At 37.8% G+C, this 24,116-nt stretch overlaps 1 protein-coding gene across 1 annotated transcript in view; it reads left to right on the top strand.

The window, feature by feature from the left end:
* The window catches only part of PHF3 (PHD finger protein 3), a 126,552-nt gene that overhangs the window by 85,354 nt on the left and 17,082 nt on the right, over positions 1-24,116 (top strand). Inside the window, exons 5-10 of the mRNA XM_006897058.1 lie at positions 11,722-11,905; positions 16,534-16,684; positions 16,763-16,919; positions 20,671-20,787; positions 22,726-22,857; positions 23,407-23,542. Coding sequence (XP_006897120.1) covers positions 11,722-11,905; positions 16,534-16,684; positions 16,763-16,919; positions 20,671-20,787; positions 22,726-22,857; positions 23,407-23,542 — 877 coding nt within the window. The remainder of the gene's footprint in view (positions 1-11,721; positions 11,906-16,533; positions 16,685-16,762; positions 16,920-20,670; positions 20,788-22,725; positions 22,858-23,406; positions 23,543-24,116) is intronic.

Raw genomic sequence — 24,116 nt, forward strand, 5'->3', positions numbered from 1 at the left:
AAGAAAACAAACAGATTCATCCTCGAGAGGGTTAAACCAGGCTACTCCTTGGAAGCAAAGATTCTGGGACTTCGTCTGACATACTTTGGTCATGTGGCAGGGAGAGACAGGTCTTTGGAGAGGGACATCATGCTGGGTAGAGTAGAGGGACAGCACAGGAGGGATAGACCCTCTATGAGGTGGATTTATTCAGTGAGTGGGGTAATCGGGATGGGTGTGTCAGAGGCAATGCAATTGGCACAGGATAGAGCAGGGTTTAGGGCTGTTGTACATAGTGTCGCTATGAGTCACGAACGACTCAAAGGCACATAACAACAACAACTTAGGGCTTGGGATCTGAGTGAGACATGTAGGAGGTCTGCTTAGTGAGAGGAGCATGTTTGACCTGGGAAAGTTGGTGCCAATGTGCGTAACTTATGACCTTAACTGCCATGGTGGTATTTAGGATGACTGTGTAAAGTCTATCTTAGCAAGGTTAAAGAGATTTGGGTGCACGCAGTTTGATGATGATGATGGCATTTGATGATAACGGTATCTCCAGGGGTGACTCTAGCTGTCTGGTTTGGACTTTTAAGGGAGGGTTTGGGTATGCAGTGATCTGTATTCCTGAAGTAATTGCCTGAGGGAGAGATGAGGAAGATAGGATGCTAAGAGAGGGGGTTCACTGATGACAGCATCTCCAGGGGTGTCTCTAGATGTCTGGTAATTGTTTTTCTCATGGTGAATCTTCCTTGCATAGCTGTTATATGAATCTCACTTGGTCATGAAAATTTTTTTTGATGTAGTGTTGGAATCTGTTGGGCAGGATTTTATTTAAGGTTCTTGCATCTATATTCTTAAGACCTATAGTTTTGTATTTTTGTGGTGTCTTTACCTGACTTTGGTCTCAGGAATATGTTGCTTCATAGAATGAGTCTGGGAGTGTTCCATCTTGTTCTATTTTTTGAAATATTTTATATAGACTTGATGACGGTTTTCTGAATGTTTAATAAAATTCACTAGTAAAACCATCTCGTCCAGGGCTTTTTTACTTGGAAGTTTTTTGTGACTTTTTTCATTTTCTTCTTTCATAATGAGCCTGTTCAGGTGTTCTACTTCAGTCTTTATCAGTTTGAGTAGGTTGTGAGTTTGTAAGTATTTGTCCATTTCCTCTAGGCTTTCAATATTTGAGTATAGTTCGGTTTTTGTTTTTCAAGATCAACAGCACTGAAGAGTTCAGGATTTTTTTATTGAACATGTTACAAAAGGAGTTTAGTCAAAAAGACCAAATTCCATGTCATCATCAGACTCTTCAGATTCTTCTTTCTTTGCTTCCACTTTCTTCTCCTCAGCTGGAGCAGCAGCAGTCGGGGGTGGGGGCAGGCAGGTCCTCCAGCTGGGGCAGGTCCACCAGTGCCCACAATGCAGATGAGGCTCTCAATGTTGACATTTGCCAGGGCCTTTGCAAACAGGCCAGGCCAGAAAGGTTCAACATTGACACCGGCTGCCTTAATGAGGGCTTTGATTTTATCCTCCGTGACTGTCACCTCATAGTTGTGCAGGATGAGGGCCGAGTAGATGCAGGCGAGCTTAGAGACGGAGGCCATGGTGCGGTGGTACTAAGCTGAAGGCTGCTGGACGTGGTGCTAGTCGCTGGATGAAGTGAGGGCCTCACCACAACGCAGCCTTAGCTTCCTCGGAAGGACCGAGCACTGTAGCGGCAACTGAGGAAAGGGCTTGAGTATAGTTTTTAAAAGTATTCTATTGTTAACCTTTATATTTTCATTGGTTCTGTTGTCCTATTGCTTATTCATGTCTTACTCAGATTATCTGTCTTTTTTGTTCCCTGGTCCTCTGTTAACAAGATTTGCTAACCATTTGTCAATTTTATTCATTTTTCTGAAGAACCAGCTCCTGGTCTTGTTGATAGTTTGCTGTTTTTCTGTTTTCTATTGCATTTATTTCTGCCCTAATTTTTGTCATTCCCTTTCTTTTTTAGAGGTTGTTGGGGCTTTTTGCTGTTCTTTTTCTACTTGTTGGAGATGTTAGGTTAAATAATTGATTATCCTTTTTTCTTACTATTTAATGTACTTAATTATTGCTATGAATTGACCTGTAGGTATTGCTTTTGTTGTATCCCAAAGGTTTTGGTAAGTTGTGTTTTCATTTTCATTTGTTTCATGAAACTGTTTTGTTTTTTTGTTTTTTAATTTCGTCTGTTAACTACTCATGTTCAAGCAGGGCATTGTTGAGCTTCCAGGTGTAAGGTTTTCTCTCCTTTGTCTTGTTCTTGAATTTCTAATTTTGTAGCACTGTGATCTGAGAAAATGGTTTGTGTTATTTATATATATATTTTAATCTATTGAGGCTTTTTTTGTGAGTTAATATATGATCTATTCTGGAGAATATTTCATGCACACTGGAGAAGAATGTATGCTGTACATTAGTCTGTTAAATTGATAGATCCGTTTGGTTGATTATGAGGTTTAATTCTAGAGCATCTTCTTTCTGGTAGTTCCGTCATTCCCTGAGAGTAGTGTACTATAGTCTCCTATAGCGTTGATGTCTTTCTTTTTTTAGTTCTGTTAACATTTGTTTTGTGTATTTTGTAGGTCTGTCATTTGGTGTATCAGAGACAATAAGGTTGGCTCATGATGGATCAGGGTTCAGCACTGTTGTACATAGGGTCACAGTGAGTCTCAGGCAACTTGATGGGCATAACAACACAACATCATTTGATGTGTTGATATTAATTATGGTTATGTTCTCTTGTATTACTTGTCCTTTGTGAAAGTTTTTATGCTGAAATCTATTTTGTTGGAGATTAAAAAGAGCCTGCCTTTTTTGTTTGGCTACCGTTTGCTTGGTGTATTACTTCCCCACTCTTTGATTTTCAGTCTCTCATTATCTTCGTTTTTTAAGTGTGTCTCTCATAAGCAACATGTTGATGGGTTTTACTTTTTTTATCCAATCTACTACTCTTTTTCGCTTCACTAATGAAATTTAAACTGTTCACATTCAGTGTAATTATTGAGACAAGTCTTTGTTGCTATCATTTTGATGGATTTTTTTGGTATTGTTGGAGGTTATTTTGATTTATCTTTCTCTCTGTGGCCTTTGTAAGAAGGACTTTCTTCAATATTTCCTGCAACTTTGGTTTTCTTTTTACAAACTCCTTTAGTTTCTTCTGTTCTGAGATTATTTTGATCTCTCCATCATATTTGATGGACAACTTTACTGGGTACAGTATTCTTGGTTGAAAGTTATGTTGAGTGATCTATGTCCTTCCACAGTCTTCTTCCTTGCATGTTTTTTTCTGAGAAATTGACCATCTTATTTGCTCTCCCTTATAAGTTCCTCTTTGTTTTTCCCTAGCTGCTTTCAGAACTTTTTCCTTATGTTTCATCCTGGCAAATTTGACTTTGATAAGCCTTGATGATTTTCTTTGGAGTGTATTCTATGTGGAGTTCATTAAGTTTCTTGTATGTATATATTCTGTCATTTTTCATTATGCCTGGAAAGTTTTCTGCTAGTAACTCTTCCATAACTTTCTTAGTGCCTATTTTTTGCTGCTGCTTTTCTGGGATTCCAATTATGTGCAGGTTTTTCCTCTTACTAGTGTCCTACATTATTCTTGTGCTTTCTACGTTTTTCTTCCTCTTTGATTCTGCTTTTGGCTCTAGTAGATCATTGCTGAGAGCTCTGTCTTCTGTTTTATTGATTCTGTGCTCTGTTTCTTTATTTCTGCTTCTCTGTCCCTTCTGCCCCTTTTCTCCCGCAACATGTTGACAGCTTCTGGGGTGCTGGTCTTAATATTCTGGATTACAGTTTGTTTTTCTAGGGTTGCTGATACCCCATTTGTTTTATCTGCATTGTCATGAATTGTTTTTTTAAGTTTCTGTTGATTTTTTCCTGTCTACTTCCAGCTAAGATTCTTCTAATACCGGCTATTATGTTATTAGTGTCATGGCCTCTTCTATACCCAATCTGCCCATCTCGCATTTCTCTGTTGATGTGCTGGTCCAGTCGTCTTTGTATAATTTTCAGCAAGATCTAGATAATCTGTGTTTCATTAACTACACAAAGGCATTTCACTGTGTGGATCACAAGAAACTAACTTTCAGATTGCATTCCATTTCTATAATTGTGTTTCATGCATTTCTTCATTCACACATTTTTTCATAATATTCTCAAACATTGTGTGGGTTGTTAAACCTATAGATACTTGGACCATGAGGCCGTCGCCAGGACAGAGCAAGGAAACACTGCATGGTTCAAAATCTGGAAAGGTATATGCCAGTGATGCATTCTATTGCCATACTTGGTCAGTGAGTATATGGAATAGATCATTTGGGAGGCGCTAGGCACTCTGCGGAGGAATGAGGTACCGGGATTAGAGGAAGATTTATCAATAATCTGTATTATGCAGATGATACAACCTTGCTTACTGAAACTGAGAAGGAACTCAGGAATCAGCTGCGGAAAGTCAAGGACTGTAGCCATCAATATGAATTGTTGTACCATGTCGAGAAAACAAAGATTTCTCACCACTGGGCCAGTTGGAACCATCATAATAGACAGAAAAGAGATTGAGATTCTAGCTTCAGCTTGCTTGGCTCCACAGTCAGCACTCTTGGTACCAGCAGCCAGGAAACCAAAATATGCATTGCATTAGGAATATCTGCTGTCAGGGACCTCTCCAGAATACTGAAGATCAGTGGTGTCACTCTAGAGACTAAGGTTCACTTGATATTGGCATCAGCTGATAGATTGATATGGTTCTTATTCTTTGCTTTATTGACGTGGTGAATTACGTTGTTTTTCTTACGGTGAACCATCCTTGCATGTTGTTGTTGTTATGTGCCATCAAATCACCTGCGTCTCATAGTGACCCTATGTACAACAGCCCTAAACCCTCCTCTAGCCTGTGCCAATCTGCCCTAAACCCTCCTCTATCCTGTGCCAGTCTCACTGTCTCCAACACACCCACCACCATTATCCCTGAATTAATCCATTACTGAATCAGTCTACCGCATAGAGGGTTTTCCACTCCTGCTCTGTCCCTCCACTCTGCCAAGTATGACAGCCCTCTCCAGGAACCGGTCGCTCCTTGCAGCTTGTCCAAAGTATGTCAGACGAAGCTTCAGAATCTTTGCCTCCAAGGAGCAGCCCTGTTTAACCCTCTCCGTGATGAACCTGTTTGTTTTCTTAGCTCCATGGTATATTCAATACTCTTCTCCAACACCACAGCTCAAAGGCATCAATTCTCCTTCTAACCTCCCTCATCATTGTCCAACTCTCTGATACATAGTAAGTGATTGCAAAGACCATGGCCTATATCAGGTGCACCTTAGTCTCCAGAGTGATACCACTGCTCTTCAGCACTTTGGAGAGGTCCCTAAAAGCAGACTTTCCCATTGCAATACGTCTTAATTTCCTGGCTGCTGGTGCCAAGAGGGTTGACTGTGGAGCCAAGCAAACTGAAGCTGTGAACAATCTCAATCTCTTCACCATCCATCCTGATGCTGCCAGTTGGTCCAGTGGTGAGACTCTTTGTCTTCTTGGCTGCAGTCCTTGACCTTCTGCAGCAAGCGCTTCAGGTCCTCCTCAGTTTCAGCAAGTAGGGTTGTGTCATCTGTATAACGCAGATTGTTGATGGATCTTCCACCAGTCGTGATGCCACACTTCTCATAGAGCCAGCCTCCCAGATAATCTGTTCTGCATACAGGTTGAAAAGATATGGAGACAGGACACATCCCTGGCATACACCCTTTTAAATTTTGAATCATGCAGTGTTTCCTTCCTTTGTTCTGACAACTGCCTCCTGGTCCAAGTATAGGTTTTGCATTAGCACGATCAAGCGTTCTGGGATTCCCATTCTTCTCAGAGTCAGCCATAGTTTGTTATGATCCACACAGTCAAATGCCTTTGCATAATCAGTCAAACATAGATAGATTCGCTGGTATTCCTTGCTTTCAGCCAAGATCTATCTAACATTAGCTACAATAGACCTAGTACCACAACGCCTTCTAAAGCCAGCCTGCATTTCTGGCAGTTCTCTGTTTGATGCGCTGTTCCAGTCATTTTTGGATAATCTTCAGCAGAATCTTGCTTGCATGTGATATTAATGATACTGTTCGATAATTTCCACACTCTGTTGGATCACCCGTCTTTGAATGGCAACAAATATAGATCTCTTCCAGTCATTTGGGCAAGTGTTTGTTCTCCAGTTTTCTTGACACAACTTGGTGAGCACATCTAGGGCAGCATCTGTTAGTTTAAATATATCAATTGATATACCATCAATTCCTGGGGCCTTATTTCTTGCCAGGTCCTTCAAAGCAACTTGAACTATTTCCTTCATCACCATAGGCTCTTACTCATATGTTGTTTCATTAAATTCTTCTGTGTCTATATTTGCGAAGCTGTTATGAATCCCACTTGGTCATGAAAAGTTACTATTTTTTTTTTTATGTACTGTTAGATTCTGTTGGACAAGATTTTATTTAGAATTTTTACATCTATCTTCTTAAGACATATTTTTTTGGTGTCTTTACCTGACTTTGGTCTCAGGGATATATGTTTGTTTCATAGAATGAATCTGGGAATATTACACCTTTTTCTATTTTTTTTTTTTTCTTCAGAATAATAGCTGTTACTTGTTATTCATCAGAAACCTATACAGTGAGTAAGGATTATAGAAGACAAATTGATGCCTTTGAGTTGTACTGATTCAGAACAGTATTGAATATACCGTAGACTGTCAAGAGTACAAGCAAGTTTACCCTAGAGAGGAAGAAACCAGGCTGCTCCTTAGAGGCAAAGATTTTTAAGCTTTATCTCACATACTTTGTTGCCAGAGGGGACCAGTCCTTAGAGAGGAACATCATGCTTGGAGGGTGGAGAAAGAGCATAAGAGAAGAAGACCTTGGATGAAATAGATTGACTCAGTTACTGGGAAAATGGGAATAGGGGTATCAGAGACATGAAATTGTCTCCATATAGAGCAGAGTTCAGAGTTGTTGTACATAGGGTTTTTGTGAGTAGCAGACAACTCAGCTGCACATAACAATAACTTGACTTTTGCTTGTTCACTCCTGCAATTCATGTTTGTTTTCATTCATTGAAAATATTCAATCTTAGTTCCTGGAGTTTTTTTTCTTTTCCACTTTCCCCAAGACAAACATATGTTTATTCTTTTCTTTTTCCCTTTTTAAAATTATACTAGTTTATTTACAGAATTCGCCTACATTGTTTTCCAGACCAGATTCTTGCAATTTCTCTCAAATCCCACCCACCAATCAAACTGTACAACTCCATTATTCATCCCCCCCTAAACATCCTCATCCCTTTGCTTCCATCCCTCCCCCCTTGGATCCTCATACTTTTTCTTCAGTAATATTTTTATACAATATTTGTCCTTGTGGGACTGAGGTAACTCAGTATAATGCTCTCTGGTCCCTCCTAAGTTAGGTTATAATTTACAAATTATTGTTCCTATGTGCTGTATAGTATTCCATTGTGTGAATGTACATAATTTCTCAATTCATTTGATTGTGGTTGACATGCGGGCTATTTCCATATTTCCATTGTGATGGTGAGTAACGCTGCTATGAACATTGGTGTAAAGTCTGTTTGTGTCTCATTTCTCATTTTCTCAGGGTATATTCCAAGCATTGGAATAGTTGGGTCATATGTAATTCCAGTGTTCCGTTTTTCGAGGAAGTGTCAAACTGCCTTCCAGAATGGTTGTACTATTTTATAATCTCATCAATCAGATCATTGTTCTTTTGAATTCTGCATCAGAAAGTTCTATCAGACTTTCTGATCAAGAAATCCATTGAATTTTTTTTTATTGCTTTTTTGGGGTGAAATTTTGTTTCTGTGTTTGTGTAGACTATGAGGTAATCTACTTCTTCCTGTCAATACTGTAATAGGATTTTTTTTCTTGCCTGGGGCACCAACAGGTCTTTGGTCGACTAGCTTGGCTAGGGAACTCACAGCTCTGGAAGATGGTGGGGCAGCTTATTCTGCTCTTATGTTTCTCAGGTCCCTGGGCTCATGGAGTACTTAACTTCGTTTAGGGAGTTCAGCACTCCATTCAGGAGCAGGAGGGCAACTGACTCTGTAATCCTTCCTCTCTGGTCCCGTTTGCTGGATTTGGGGGCTTGGGGGTCGTGGTCAGCTGCTTCCTTCCTCTCTGGCCTAGTAGTTAAGTTCTCTGGGCTGGAAGCCTTGTTTTTTCAGATTGTAGCCCTCTCTCATGAAGTCTTTCGTCCTCCTTTGTCTGCAAGGTGGTGTTCCCTAACTCTATACCACTCTGTCTGTGACAGTTTGCCAGAAGCACTTGGTCTCTGTCTTTCTACTCCTGGCCTGTATTCCAGTGGATGCTGATTGCTGGGACCTTCCAGTTAGGGCACATAGCTGGCAACATAGGATGATTTCCCTTGAGAGGGCAACGTCTTAGATCCTGATCCTTGGTGTATTGTCCCAGAGTTGCCCAGTGCTCTCAGAACATGGGGCTTCAGCAGGCAAGCCTGGGCTAGGGCGGGACTCGAGTGAAGTTACTTGATCATGGTGCCACCAGTGAGTATGGTGGGTGGTCAAGGGTGTCGGCTCTCAGTGGGGGCTGAGTGTGTTTAATAGTCATTTACTTGTTTTCTTTGTATACTCAATTGACTATAAATGTTAGTGTTAGGAAACACTGCAATAAACAAATGTATGTGATCCTGCAAGTTTCTAATCCAAAGGACAATGTTAATTTCATATTGGAAGAAGCCTTGGAAATCTTTGGATATAACTGTTCTCGTTTCATTAATTTGCTGTAACTATGTCTGGTATATAATGAACTATATTCTAGTTGATAATCACTACAAGGAATCTATATATCTTAATTTTCAAACAGTTCTAATTGTTGGAAAGTTTTCCATTTGAACTGAAATTTGCATGCGTCATAACTTTCTGTTGACAAAAGTATCCCAAGTAAGTAAGAGAGGTATTTCAGGCTGTTGGACATGAATATGTTTTCTCCATTATTTGCAAACATATTTTTTATGTGAAAATTCTGGATCTTACTCCACATTGTCAGAATCTTTGTGCTGTCTAACATTTTCTGTGTTCCCAGAGTTAGTTAGGATCCACTTCTGTCCTGATATTTGTTATTGCTGTATCTGTTTGATTGTTGTTATGTACCGTCAAGTCAAAACCAACCCATAGCTGACCATCCAACAGGTTTTCAGAGGCAGTAAATTGCTCAGGAGATTTCCCATCTTTCTCCCACAGAGCAGCTGATAGATTAAATCTGTGTAACTTCAGGTTGATAGTGTTGCTCTTTACCACTAGAGGTACCATTTGTTTTGATTAGCATTGAATTAATTTATTTAACATGGACCTGAGAGGTCCTTTGTGAACAGTGGATTGGCATGTCTTTACGGCATGTCTTGGAAAGCTTTTTGTTTGTCCTAATTTATGTCTAAGGATGAAAAAAGAAGAAATCGGTGCCTTTGAGTGGTGGTGCTGGAGATGAGTGTTGGACTTAAAAGAGAACAAACAGGTCTGTCCTAGAGAGGGTCAAACCAGGTTACTCCTTGGAGGCAAGAACTTTGAAACTTCATCTTACATCCTGTGGCTGGACATATTGCCAGGAGGAACTAGTTCTTGGAGTAATACAGAAGGGTGAAGGGTCAGTACAGGATAGTGAGAGCCTGGATGAGATAGAGTGAAACATTGATTGTGGCAATGAGGTCAGGCGTGTCAGATGGTGAGGCTGTTTTCAGGATAGAACAAGGTTCAGAGCTACTGTTTATATGGCCAGTATGAGTCAGAGTTGACTTGACAGCATCTAACAACAACAATATCAGTGGTAGCATACAAACTCTTGATCACCTGTTGTATTTTCATTTATCTCCTTTGCCTTCATCTTTCAAAGAAAAAGATACTATAAAATACTAACATAACTTATGTTTGAGAAATCTCTATCTGCAATTATGAACCCTAATATCAGAAAAGTGAATACTGCTGCTGCTTTTCCACCTATCCTTTTATTTTTAACTGTTCTTTATCTTCACTGTTGAGGTGTATCTCTTGCAGGCAGCAAATTGATGAGTTTTGGGTTTTTAGCCATTCTGCTACTCTTGTCTTCATTTAAACCCTTTACATTTGTGTAATTATTGAGAGGCAAGGGTTTTTTTTGCTGTCATTTTGTTGAATTCTTTTTGGTGGTGTTGCTGGATGCTTTGATACATCCTGCTTTCTGTGGCATATTTCTAAGAAGACTTCCTCAGTATTTCCTGCAGCAATGGTCTTTCACAAACTCCTTCAATTTCTGATTTCTGATAATATCTTGATCTCTCTGTCATATTTGATGGACAGTTTTCCTGGGTACAATGTTCATGGTTGACAGTGGTGTTTTTTGAGTGTTCATATATATCATAGGGTGCAAGCTTCTTTGGAAGTGGATGTCACTCCTCCTTCCAAAAAACCCTATGAACCTGGAGAAAGGACAAAAGTTAGACAGTTGTCCAGGTCTTTCATTCATAGGGTTGCTGTGAGTCAACTATATATATATATATATATATACATACATACATACATACATACATACATACATACATACATACATACACACTCACACTCTCTTAGATGCTCTCCCTTATATGTTACTCTTTATTTTTCTTTGGCTGCTATCAGAATTCTGTTCTGGCAAATTTGACTCTGATGTGCCTTGATGTTTTTCTTTTGGGATCTATTCTGTATGGGGTTCCTTTAGCTTCTTGTGTATGCATTCTCTCATTTTTCATTATACCTGAAAAGTTTTCTTTTAGTAAGTGTTCCACAACTCTGCTGGTGCCATTTTTCCCTTCTTCCTCTTCTGAGATTTCAATTATGTGCATGCTGTTCCTCTTGAAGATGTCCCACATTATTCTTAGGTTTTCTTCTTTTTCCTTCCTTTTTGATTCTGCTTTTTGTTCTAGCAGATCAGTGCTGAGAACTCTTACCTTCTATTTTGCTGGTTCTGTGTTCCATCTCTTCAGTTTGTTCATATGTCCCTTCAACATATTGATAGCATAAATTCTTGGCTTTTGCTTGTAGAATCTTGTAATTCTTCAAATATGTCTTTTCCCCCATTGAAAATATTCAAACATTGTTCTTTAGAATTCTGTGTCAGAAAGTTCCATCAAACTTTCTGCCTTCAGGAAACCCCTGATTCTGTATTTTGATCACTTTTTTGGGTGGCCTCTTGCCTTTCTGTTGTTTAGGATGTGAGAGAGCCTACGTATTCTGTGTCATTGCTGTGGTAGAGTTTTTCATGCTTGTGGCCCAAGCAGGACCTTGGTCTGATGGCCCTGGTTTGGGAGCTCACTGCTCCAGAGGAGGGATGTACAGCTCACCCTGCCTGAATTTCTTTCTGATCTCTGGACTCAAGGGGAGACTTGCTTCAGTTGGGGAGCTCAGTATGCTAGTAGGAAAAGATAGGGCAATTTACCTTACCTGTAGTTCTAACTCTTGGGTCCTGTGGCAAAATTATTTGGTACTGGGGAGGCAATTGCTTCTGTTCCTTTTTCTCTGGTCCATTGTTGGACTAAGGAATAAAAAATATTTGCTATCTTAATTCATTTTTATATTAATAAAAAGAATTAATTACATGTTAACTAGGTTTAATTATTTTATCCACATATATTTGAAGTTTGGTTTATAATTAAAGATAGCCTTCATTCTAATGAATTATGTACTATTTTCTAGGAATCAGGTGAAGGCAAAAACTCATCAGAATGTAGAGATAGTGAAATTAAAAAGTGGCAGCTAGCTCCTGTTCGAAAGATGGGACAACAAGTTTTACCTCGGAGATCTTCAGAAGAAAGAAGTGAGAAAATAACAAAAGAGTCTACAACTGCTATTTGTACAGGAGAAAAAGCTTCAAAACCAGGTAATAAAATTAAATTTCTGTATAAGCTAATGTATTTCTATCAAAGAACTCCCCAGGGTGCTGACAAGCAAAAATGTCAGTTTAAAGATTAAGGTGTATCTGATTCAAGCCATTATCTTTTCAGTTGCTTGCTGTCCATCTGAAAGTTGGACGGTGACTAAAGATGACAGAGAAGAATAAGGATAGATGCCTTAGAGTTGTGGTGTTGGAGAAGAGTATTGAATATCCCTTGAATTGTCAAGAAAACAAATAGGTGTTGGAGAAAGTCAAACCAGGGTGCTCTTTAGAAGCAAAGATGATGAAACCTGTCTCACAAACTTTGGGCATGTTGCCAGGAGAGACCAGTCCTTGGAAATAGATACCATTTTGGCAAAGTTAGAGGGCCATCAAAAGAGAGCAAAACCCTTGACAAGATAGATTGACTCAGTGTGTGTAACTGTGGGCTCAGGTATGTCAGAGATGATGAGGATGGCACAGAAATAGAGCAAGATTAGCATCCATTGTCCATAGGGTCACCATGAGTTGTAGTCCACTTGATGACACTTGCTACTCGCGCAGTAAATTTCTGGTTTATGCCATATACAGTCCACACTGACATATTCGGTAATTTTTTTAAAAAAAATGACAATTTCTCTTTTAAATAGTCTAGTAAGCTCCAATGGTTCTGTGCCAAAAGCACAAATTCAGAAAATAAATAAGAAAAGGAAATTATAAAAGGGAAAGATAACCTGTATGCAAGGGCACTCACTACTTGCTCTAGACTTACTGGTATCAATGAATAATCTTTTCTCCTTTGCCCCCATGAAGACAGATATTAAGTGTTTTGAGTGTCTTAGAGAAGGAAATCATGCATCTTCACCTAATGTGCATGCTTTGTTTCTCTTAGTAGATATTAATGTCGTAGCTATGTCCACTATCATAGCTAGATAGTGGAGACAATTGTAATATCGCATACATCTATACATAAGGGCACAATTTATGAGATGGAATTTGAAGAGCAAGGAAGTCTTTGAAAAGAAGAAGTGGGGAGGAAGGGTAAGTTTGTAGCTCTTGCAGTAGAAATGATAGCATTTGAGGACTACAGAGATCGGTTTGGAGGATGTGTAAAGTAACAGTATGTGAAGGCTAGAGTGGTAGTAGATGAATGAAGAGAAAATTAACTAGGAAGTTTTGGGCCATATAAAAGATTTGCATTTTATTGTGTAGGACTTTCTGGGTCTTAAGAAGAATTTATATTTTATTTTAAATGGAATAGGAAGCCACAAGAGGATTTTTATTCTTGCTTTGGAAGCTTAGTTGGTAGTCAGTTGAGCTGCTAACCTTCTCTGGTGGTTTTAATTCACCAATGGCTCTGGAGAGAACGATGGGCAGTTCTGTGCGACTTACAGCTTCAGAAACCCAGTGGAGGATAAGCAATGAGTCAGTTCTAATTTGACAGTAAACAGGAACACTTTGGAGAGAACAGTGTAGAGGTTTAATAGTCTTTATAAGTGAAGTGGATATGACTTGCTAATGGATTACATATAGAGAGATCTTGGGTGCCATTTAAAAGATGTGGACAGAGAAAATTTTGGGAGTAAAATTTTAAAGCTGGTTAAGGAGTTAGTTGTGCTGCCAGCCTACTCCTTTTGAATCCCCCGGCTGTTCTGTGGGAGAAAGATGGGCAGTCTCTTCCTGTGCAATTAACTGCCTCTAAAAAACCACTAGCGAGTCTTTATGAGTGGATTCTGACTTGGTGGTACACAACAACAATTAGAAGATTGAAATTGTCAATGACTTCATCTTGTTTGGGTTTACAGTCAACATTGTTGGTGCCAGCAGTAAGAAATCCAAAGACTATTGAAATAAACAATAAATTGAAAAGGAAACTAAAAGTACTTAGAAATGAACAACAGCATACATGGACTGTGGGCAAAGTATTTGCTGATGTCCCCATTAGCAAAAATTGTGTAACTCAAAATTGAAAAAAAAAAGGAATTAAAAGACATATTGCATTGAGAAAATAGGTTGTCAAGGACCTCTCAAAGGTACTAAAGAGCAGTAAAGTCAGTTTAAAGACTAAGCTGTGTGTGATCCAAGACATGGTCTTTTTAGTTACTTGCTGTGCATCTGAAAGTTGTACAGTGACCAAGGATGGCAGAAGAAGAATTGATACCTGTGTGAGTTCTTTTGGACAAGAGTAATCAATAAACCATGAGCTTCCAAAAGAATAAGTAAGTCTGCTTTGCAGTAAGTGGAACCAAGGTGTTCCGTAGAGGCAAGGATGGTGAAGCTTCTTTATCTCAGATAACTTTTTGGGTGTGTTGTTAGAAGGAGGCAGTCCTTGGGCTAGGACATCATGCTTGGACAGATGGAGGGTCAGTGTAACAGAGGAAGACCCTCAACAAGATGAATACAGTGACTGTAATAATGAGCTCAAGTATTTCAGAGATGATGAGGCTAGCACAGCTTGGGATAGGGTTCAGATCTGTCCATTAGCATCACTGTGAGTTGTAGTGGACTCAGCGTCACTTACCAACAACATTAGAAATACAAGTTGAAACTGTTGAGCAAATGTTGTTTTCAAAAATTTTCATCTTCGTGAAAATTTACAGAAAGGATGCGTTTTCATTCATTCATTGGTAGACATTTTCCTTCCTCCCCCTTCCTCAATTCACTTTGTAATGCATGTCTTGTTTCAGATTGTTAATTGTCATAAATATTATCATCCATTCCTTTCCTGTAGTCCTTCCCTTTACTGATTGCAGTGCAGTGTTCATTATCTATCCAGTCTTCCTGCTTTCTCCTACTTCTCTGCCCCATGTCCGTCCTGTTTTTGTAACTTGCTCTTATAAGTAAACTCTTAGCTGGTATGTCTGGTATTTAGTGATGACTTCTGTTGCTGGTATAAAAATAAGAGATTCATTAGAGTATAGTTGTTACGTAAAATCATCAATTTAGATGTAAACACCTTTAAAGGGAGTTCTGTAGTGGACAGAAACAGACCCCTTGGGGAACACCAACTTAAAATTTGGTAATAGAAGAACATCTAGCAAAGGAGACTGTGAGAATCTATGATGCAAGAAAGAGGTTATTGTTGTTACTGTTAAGTACCATTGAGTCATAACTGACCCATAGCTGACCCTCCAGTGGGTTTTCAGAGGCAGTTAATTGCACAAGAGGAGATTGCCGACCTTCTCAGAGCCTACTGGTAGATTTGAACGGCCTTCGGAATTGCAGCACTGCTTCTTGCCCCTAGGCTACCAGCGAGCCTCTTACTCTCTAAGAAAGAGATTACATGGTCTAAAGTCTGATTGAAATTTAAGAAAGAAAGAGGGAATAATCAACTGAATTAGCTGGTGAAGGGATTTTTTTTAAGAAATATTTTTAGCACATTTTTTAAGACTAATGAGTCAAGTGAGAAAAATTGATAATGCAGGGAAGAGAAGTGATAGTTGAAGAGCAAAGTTAAAAACACATGAGAAAAGCTTTCCTTCCACATGGAGAATTTGATTATAGAATAGGGAGCTATGTTGGTGGAAGTGTAAAATGGTACAACCACTGTGGAAAGTTGTGTGGCGCTTTCTCAAAAAGTTGCAAATAGAGATACCTTTTGACCCAGCATTTCCAATACTGGGAATATACCCTAAAGAAACCATAACCGCCATCCAAGCAGATATATGCACACCCATGTTTATTATGGCTTTGTTCACAATAGCAAAGAGTTGGAAACAACCTAAGTGCCCATCAACAAACAAATGGATAGAGAAGCTGTGGTGTATTCACACAATGAAATACTACGCTGCATTGACAAACAAGGAATTCATGCAATATTATGCAAAATTGGTGACCCTGGAGGACATTATGCTGAGTAAAATGTCTGTCACAAAAAGACAAATACTGTATTGTACCACTGTTGTAGAATGGGACTGACATCGGGTTGGGGTAAGACTGAGAAAAACTGGATAAATTATGTATACTGCATTGAAACAGATGAGAGAACAGTTTAAAAGCGACATATGATAGAGTATTATGGTTATCATGAGTCTAGAATTAAGGTTGCATAGTGGAGTGAACTTGGGGTGTGGAGGGATGAGGGGATTGTATACCAATGAAAGAATTTTACTTTTAAAAGAGAGGAGTGAACTGCGGGGGAGGGGTGGGCTGGGAGAAAAGTGCAGCAATGAATGAATAGAAATCCAAAATCTCTGTAAATGTTCATTAAAATTAATAAAATAAAATTTAATTAGAAAAAAAGAATAGGGAGCTATATGTGTATGATTGTAGCTGGAAGGAAGACTATGTAGTAGGAGGAAAGAAAATGCAGATAGCTTAGCAGATTTGGTAACAGACCTTATTTATGGGACATTTTAATTAAATTTATGCACAATGATACAGCTAATGATGGCCTGATTCAGAGGAGGATAACTCTTATCCCAAAGTCAATACATCAGTGGTTCATATCCAGCAGTGGCTCCTTGGTACAACAATAGGCCATCTCCTGTAGTGTAATTTATAACCTCAGAAATGCACAGAAGGGTGGACAGTGAATCAGTTTCAACTTGACAGCAATCAGTTTGAGTTTTGTGCAGTATATTGGAAAACAACTTTTTATAAACAGTTTTATGAATTTGCATTTATTTAAATAGGTACGCATGAGAAGCAGGAGATAAAAAAGAAGAAAGTTGAAAAAAGTAGTGTACCTAATGTGCATGCACCTGCTGCTTCTACTTCTAAACCTTCTGCAGATCAGATCAGACAGAGCGTTCGACATTCTCTAAAAGACATTCTTATGAAAAGGTAACATTATCATTGTTTATGATTAAATGGTACATTCTTCAGATTTTTAAAAAATAATTAAATTATTTTGGCTTTAAGACTTACAGACTCAAATTTGAAGGTTCCAGAGGAAAAGGCTGCAAAAGTTGCCACAAAAATTGAGAAAGAACTATTCTCTTTTTTTCGGGACACAGATGCTAAGTATAAGAACAAATATAGAAGTTTGATGTTTAATCTAAAAGACCCTAAAAACAATGTAAGTATATTTTTTTCTTATCTATAGATACAGAATTTCTTAAACATGAAGGAATATGCAGGTATAATTATAATAGGTCTTTTGTTTATCCCTTAGGGCAAGATTTAAAAATCTATAATTTGTCACCCTAGGGTGAGAAGACTTTTGTCTTAAAGCAGATAATTTTTAAAAAATCTTTGTGCTGTTAAATGTCACTTAATCTTGTGTATTTTTAAACAGTGAATCTAAGTAAAATATTAAGTTCACCTTTAACTGACTTATGTGAGTTCTGTACTGTCCTTTCCTATATGCCTACTCCTCGTTTACTAAGTATCTCGATACCTGATAATTTTCATTTATGCCATTACTGAAGAATAGTTTTATCTATGTTGCACATTAAAGGTTTATGTCTGGTATAAAGAACACCAGCCTATGAGATGAAATTAGTGCTATATGTAATGGTTAAAGCTTATATCAGCTTGGTTAGACCATGAGTTTCACTAGCAGTTAGGTAATAATCTAGTTGAACAATTATGTAATGATATGATCATTTTTGCATAGTGCATATTTTTCCATAATCTACTGGAGCCTTACATTCTTTGGAACCTAACTATGTTCATAAGTGAAAAGTATAAGTTTTAATCTATATTTTACTATAAAGTTCTATTAACAAAATTCATAACATAATGACTTTTATTTAAGTCTGAATACAAAGCAGAAAGAAAAATAGATTTATTTACAAAGCTACTTTAAAACATTTTATTAAATTGATTATAACTTTAGTTTCAAATGTCTTTGGAAATGATTCAAACATTATTTGAGCCCTAAATCTTTCCTGGAACTTCTTGTTTAAGGCATTGTTGTTATTAGGGGCTGTTGAGTGGACTCTGATTTAGAAACCTAACCAAGCAGTACACCACATACGGAAAGCTTACCCAGTAATGAGCCATTCTTGGTCTCCACTGTGTTGAAGTCCATTGTTATAGTCACTAAGTTTGAGACTTGTGGAATATACTAGACAGATGTGTGTACATACTTGCGAGCTCTCACTAAAAGTAGGCTTAAACTAATATGTTTAATCACATTAAAATTTCAACAAAACTTTTATCTTTGAACATATTAAAATTTCAGAGCATGATTGATTTCTTCATTATTTTCAAGTTTGATTCAGACTTGGTTGTGTTCAGCAGAAGTTTTTAATTTTAATAATAGCTACAGTAAAGTACACATCTTTGACATATTTAATTGTATGTTTTCATATAAGTAAAATACATTTGTAAAAATATAAAATATTTGCTGTCACGTGCAATGTAAGATCATTTTTTGGTAGTACGTCTCTTCACATAACAGCCCTCTGTACAACAGCTCTAAACCCTGCTCTATCCTGTGCCATTCTCACTGTCTCTGACACACCTCGCCTGATTACCTCAGTCACTGAATCAGTCCATTCCCTTGAAGGTATTCTTCTCCTGCACTGTCCCTCCACGCTTCCGAGCATGACGTCCCTCTACAAGCACTGATCCCTCCTTGCAACATGTCCAAAGTATGTCAAACTAAGCTTTATAGTCCTTGCCTCCAGGGAGCAGCCTGGTTTCAACTCTCTTCAGGGCGACCCTGTTCATTCTCTTCAGTACTCTACTCCAGTACCACAGCTCAAAGGCATCAATTCTTCTTCTGTCATCCCTAGTCATTGTCCAGCTCACTGATGCCTAGCAAGTGATTGCAGACTGTGGCCTGTGTTGTTGTTGTTGTTGTTGTTAAGTGCCGTTGAGTCGCAGGGGACTCATAGCGACCCTATGATGGAGAGTTCTCGACGCTTGGGTGCCTTTCATCCTCTCTCCGGGTTCATAGGGTTTCCGGAGGCAAGCTATTATGAAAGTGGATGCCACTCCTCCTTCCACGCCTGTTTTAATCGGGGAGCTCCACCCCACTCACTGTCCGCATTGGGTAGCCAACCATTAACACATTTGACACATCAGTGTCACAGTGTTGAGCCTCAGAGCAACCACAAGTGACCGCAGTATGGCAGCTTGTACACCAGGGCTATACCACCTAGAGGAATGTCTGAACAAAAACAATGAAAGACTGGCCTGAGATTGAGATTGTTAACAACTTTAGTTGTTAACAGCCAGGAAATTAAAAGATGTATTGCATTCACATGTAGCACAAATAAATATTGTGCAAATAAATCACACAGTGCATCTAGAATTCTGATGTACAAGGGTTTGAAAAACTATAATTTTAATTCTATAAACTAAAAATTTGTGCCTTATTTGCTTAAAATACAGTGAATAAACCAAAATCATTAGCAGGGGTCAGTACTTGGAGAATGCCATTGTGCTTGGTAGAGCAGAGGTCACTGAAAAAAAGACTTCCTGTGAGTGGAGGGATACAGTGGTTGTAACAGTAGCCTCAAAATATGGCAGTGATTGCGAGGATGGTGTTATACTGGACTTTTAAAAAAATTATATTGTACAAAAGCTGGTTTGAATTGAATGAATTAATAACACCTACCAACAACCACTTATGAGAAATTTCCATTGTAAAATATCCCTGTCATGGTCCAGAAAAATGAGGTAATTCTTGATAATATAACTTGGAAGATTTTTTAGTAAACAAATAAAATTTACTTCTTTAATTTTCTTGAAGTTGTTTTTTTGCTTTGGAATCTTCTTTCATACCTATCCAAATTTGAACATACACAGTCTTAAAAAAATATGTAAGTCATCCTGTTTTATGAAGTTATTTAATACCTTGCTATTGCCTTCAGTATGGACTGAGGCTCAGTGTCAAGAAGACAAAGATTCTCACCACTGAACCATTTGGTAGCATCAGGATGGATGGTGAAGAGATTGAGATTGTTCACAGCTTCAGTTTGCTCGGCTCCACACTCAACACTCTTGACACCAGCAGCCAGGAAATCAAAAAACGTATTGCGATGTTAGGAACCTCTCAGAAGTACTCAGGAGCAACAGTGTCTCTCTGGAGACTAAGGTGTGCCTGATACAGGCCATGGTCTTTGCAATCACTTGTTATGCATCAGAGAGTTGGACAATGATAGGGAGGATAGAAGGAGAATTGATGCCTTTGAGCTGTGGTGCTGTAGATGAGTATTGAATGTACCCTGGACTGCCAAGAAAACAAACAGATTCATCCTGGAGAGGGTTAAACCAGACTACTCCTTGGAGGCAAGGATTCTGGGGCTTCGTCTGACATACTTTGGACATGTTATAAGGAGAGACAGGTCCTTGGAGAGGGACATCATGCTTGGGGAGGGTGGAGGGACAGTGCAGGAGGGGAAGGACCTCTATGAGGTGAATTGATTCAGTGACTGGAGTAATCGGGATGGGTGTGTCAGAGGCAATGCAATTGGCACAGGATAGAGCAGGGTTTAGGACTGTTGTACATAGGGTCACCATGAGTCGCAAACGACTCGACGGCACATAACAACAACAACATATTCTATATAGTCTGTTGTGATAGCCAGAGTTTGTCGCAGACTCAGGAAAACTTTTGGATAAGTATTTTAATCCTTTCACTCTGTATTCTTTGGCCATATATGTTAATTTTTCCTGAAATAATGTATTTCATATGCCTGAGATGATAAATTCTTAAAATATAAGGCTGTCATTTCTTTTTTGTGTAGTAGGTAATATATAAAATACTAACCAACTTTAAAATTAAATCTCTTAATACTAATACCTCTATAGTAGTTTCTTTTATTTTTAAAAATCTTTATACCATCTTTTGTTCTCATTTTAAACCTTTCCAGATATTATTCAAAAAAGTACTGAAAGGGGAAGTAACCCCCGATCATCTCATAAGAATGAGTCCAGAAGAACTAGCTTCTAAAGAGCTAGCTGCTTGGAGACGAAGAGAAAACAGACATGTAAGATTATTTATGCTTAATGTGTTTGACTATATCCAAAACTTACAGTTTTTAGTCATAGTGTAAAATTTATATGGAGTTAATTCAACACTGTACAGTGACTCATACTTTCTGTTCTGTACTACTTCTGATTACTTATCCTTCATTTCTCTAGTTCTTAAATTCTGCCTTTAATATTTCCATATTGGCACAACCTTTCTCTTTATTTCCCCTCATTATCAGAATTTCATTGTGTTTTGCTGAACTGGGGGATGAGGAGAAATAATACATCTTTTTTATCTTAGTCACACTTATTTTCTTCAGAAGCAAATTTGGAAGGTATTACAAATATTGGTAATTTGTAGAGTTACAGAATGATTATTTATACAGTCCCTTACCCACAACTTTGACTGTCATGCTCTGAAAAATAAGGTTTGTTTGGGTTTTTAAAAATCATTTACATTGATAAAATCTGGCTTGTCTGAAGTATGTAAATTTTCAACTTAAAGAAACTGCGTGACTATAAAACTGTGAGTGCTTCTCCAGGCTTCTCTAAAGTTTTATTTAAGTGATACATGGTGTGTGTATCATTATATTTTAACAAAACAAAAATTCTGGAAGTCTTTGGTGCCAAAAGTTTTCATTTGAAGATTGTGAACTTGAAGTACTTTTAAAGATTATGGGATTTTTAGTTACTGTGATAGTGAGATAGTCATATTATTTGATAATATGACTGTAATTTTATATATGATTTTATTCCAGTTACCTTAGAACATTAGCCCTTTATTCTAGAAAATTTTGGTGACTGAACCTTAATGTTCGACTTCCTATATATGTGATTCTTTTACCTGATTATCTTGCTCATAATTCTTACTTGCTTTGTAAGCATTAATCTCCCTTTATATGCTGTCCTAAATCCAGTTTTCAGCACAGTATTCACAATATTCTTCCCCTTCATCCTTTATAATTTCTCATTTTTTTCTATTTTTAAGATAGTATCACTTTTTCTTTCCTTTCATTCCCTAAATGTGCATAGTTCTAACTTCTGCTTTGCCACGGTGACTACAAGTCATTGACATTGAAGATTAACTTCAACTTGTTTAGGCCGTGGAATTAATTTCTTTCCTAAAGATTGAGTGTCACAACAAAGAAGACAAATTAGACCTGTTTTTACTCTCCTTGAAAAGAAGTCCTGGTAGCACAGTGGATTAAATATTGAGCCATTAACCATTCAAATCTCCCAGTGCCTCCTTACAGGAGGAAGATAAAGCAGATCTGATTCAGTGTTACAGCCAAGGAAATCGGGAGGAGCAGTTTTACTCTATCCTATAGTCTCTAAGAGAATGTCAGTGAGAATTTTATCATTTGGATGTTTTTAATGTTTTACTTACTGTAGTGCATCCTACTTTTTTACTGCTTCTACAGGTATCTTTTACTGTTTTCTTAATTTGCTTAATTTTCTTTATTTGTTTAATTTTTTATTTTCTTGCTCAGCTTATTTACCTATGATTTATCAGTAAGTTAAATGACTTAAACATGACTCTGAATGATTTTTAAAGTTTGACTGTCTCAAATTGTATTAGATTAGGAACCTAAAAACAACATGGATCTTGTTTCTTTGTGCAGCTTCAAAATTACTAAATCAAAAAGCAGATTTTAAATTTAAATAATCATGTTTCATCTCTTTGAAAATTACATTATACTTTTAATTGCCTCCTGAAAAGGTATGTGTGAACTTCTTGAAGGCTGAGGTATAAGACTGCATTCTTACAACCTCACCATTTAAAACAGTGTCAGTCAGACATAAGCATTTAGTTGATATATGTTGTATAAGAAACTACTTATAAAAAATCATCTGTGATAATTACTTTTTTTGTTAGCTCTAAATATTACATGAAGTTGTACATTTGGAAGTAATATACTTACATTGTAAAATATCCTTATAATATTTCCTGTTAGACTATAGAGATGATTGAGAAAGAACAGAGAGAAGTTGAAAGACGACCAATCACAAAAATAACTCATAAAGGTGAAATAGAAATTGAGAGTGATGCCCCAATGAAAGAGCAGGAAGCTGCTATGGAAATTCAGGTAAAGATAAAAACATCATGTTTTATAATACTCTTAAAGATTCAGACAAAATTTACTTGTTTAATGTTTGCCAAAAATACATAAATATTGAAGTTGCCTGTTGTATTGGTTTAATTGTTTTTGAGTTTAGAGTTTTATTTCTGTGTACCTAGAGTCTACACAGATAGTATGCAAATTGTGTCATAGCCATCTGCTAAACACTTGTAAATGTAGATTTCTCATTGACTTCATGAATTTTTTAGTAAGCTTAAAAATCTGTAGGTAGTTTTTAGGGAGATTGCTATATGACAGTAAGTTACATTTTTTATTTTTCAGTTATCAGAGAGAAAACAGTTTCAACTCTAATGTGGAGCCTTAAAGAATGAGGACTATTTTTTTTTTTGCTCCTTTTAAGTAATAATTAGTATTTCTCATTGTATGTTTAAGATACAGTAAACACAACCTCTGCATAAAATAGGGGAAAATACTATGTGTGAAGTACAGTATGATCTTCTAACTTGAGCCCAAATTTCTGCTGCTAAGATGAATTTTTATTCTCCTTTCTCTTAGGATTCGACAGCCAATAAGTCATTGGAGAAGTTAGAAGAAACTGAAAAGCAAAAAGAGGAGATTGACTCCATGTCCAAAGATACCACTAGCCAACACAGACAGCATCTTTTTGATCTTAACTGTAAAATTTGCATAGGTAATTGAAAATTTTTCTTCCAGAAGTGTTGCTTTCATTTTGAAAGAGGGGAATAGTTGTATTGTATACTAGTATTTATAATTTTTGAGAGCTTGGGTGGCCTAGCATTAAAAGCTATGCTGTAATCCTAAAGGCACATGATTTGAGGCTACCAGCTGCCCCATGGGAGAAGGATGGGCAGTCTTCTCCCTTATGCCTTATTGCCTTTGAAAACACACATTTATAATTTAAATAGATTTTTCTTTTCCTCGTTTTAGTTTGGTGGTCACTACTTATGAATGAATTGCATTGTGAATTTGGAAACAGTGGCTATACTGTTGTTGTTGTTGTTATGTGCTGTCGAGCCGCTTGCGACTCATAGCGACCCTATGTACAACAGCCCTAAACTTTGCTCTGTCCTGTGCCAATCACACGGTCTCTGACACTCCCATCCCAATTATCCCAGTCACTGAATCAATCCACCTCATAAAGGGCCTTCCCCTCCTCCCTCCACCCTCCCAAGTATGATGTCCTTCTCCAAGGACCGGTCTCTTCTCACAACATGTCCAAAGTATGTTAGACGGAGCCTCAGAAA

The sequence above is a fragment of the Elephantulus edwardii genome, unplaced genomic scaffold (assembly GCF_000299155.1).
Source record: "Elephantulus edwardii isolate Elephantulus edwardi_28Jun2011 unplaced genomic scaffold, EleEdw1.0 scaffold00198, whole genome shotgun sequence".
Classification (NCBI taxonomy): domain Eukaryota; kingdom Metazoa; phylum Chordata; class Mammalia; order Macroscelidea; family Macroscelididae; genus Elephantulus; species Elephantulus edwardii.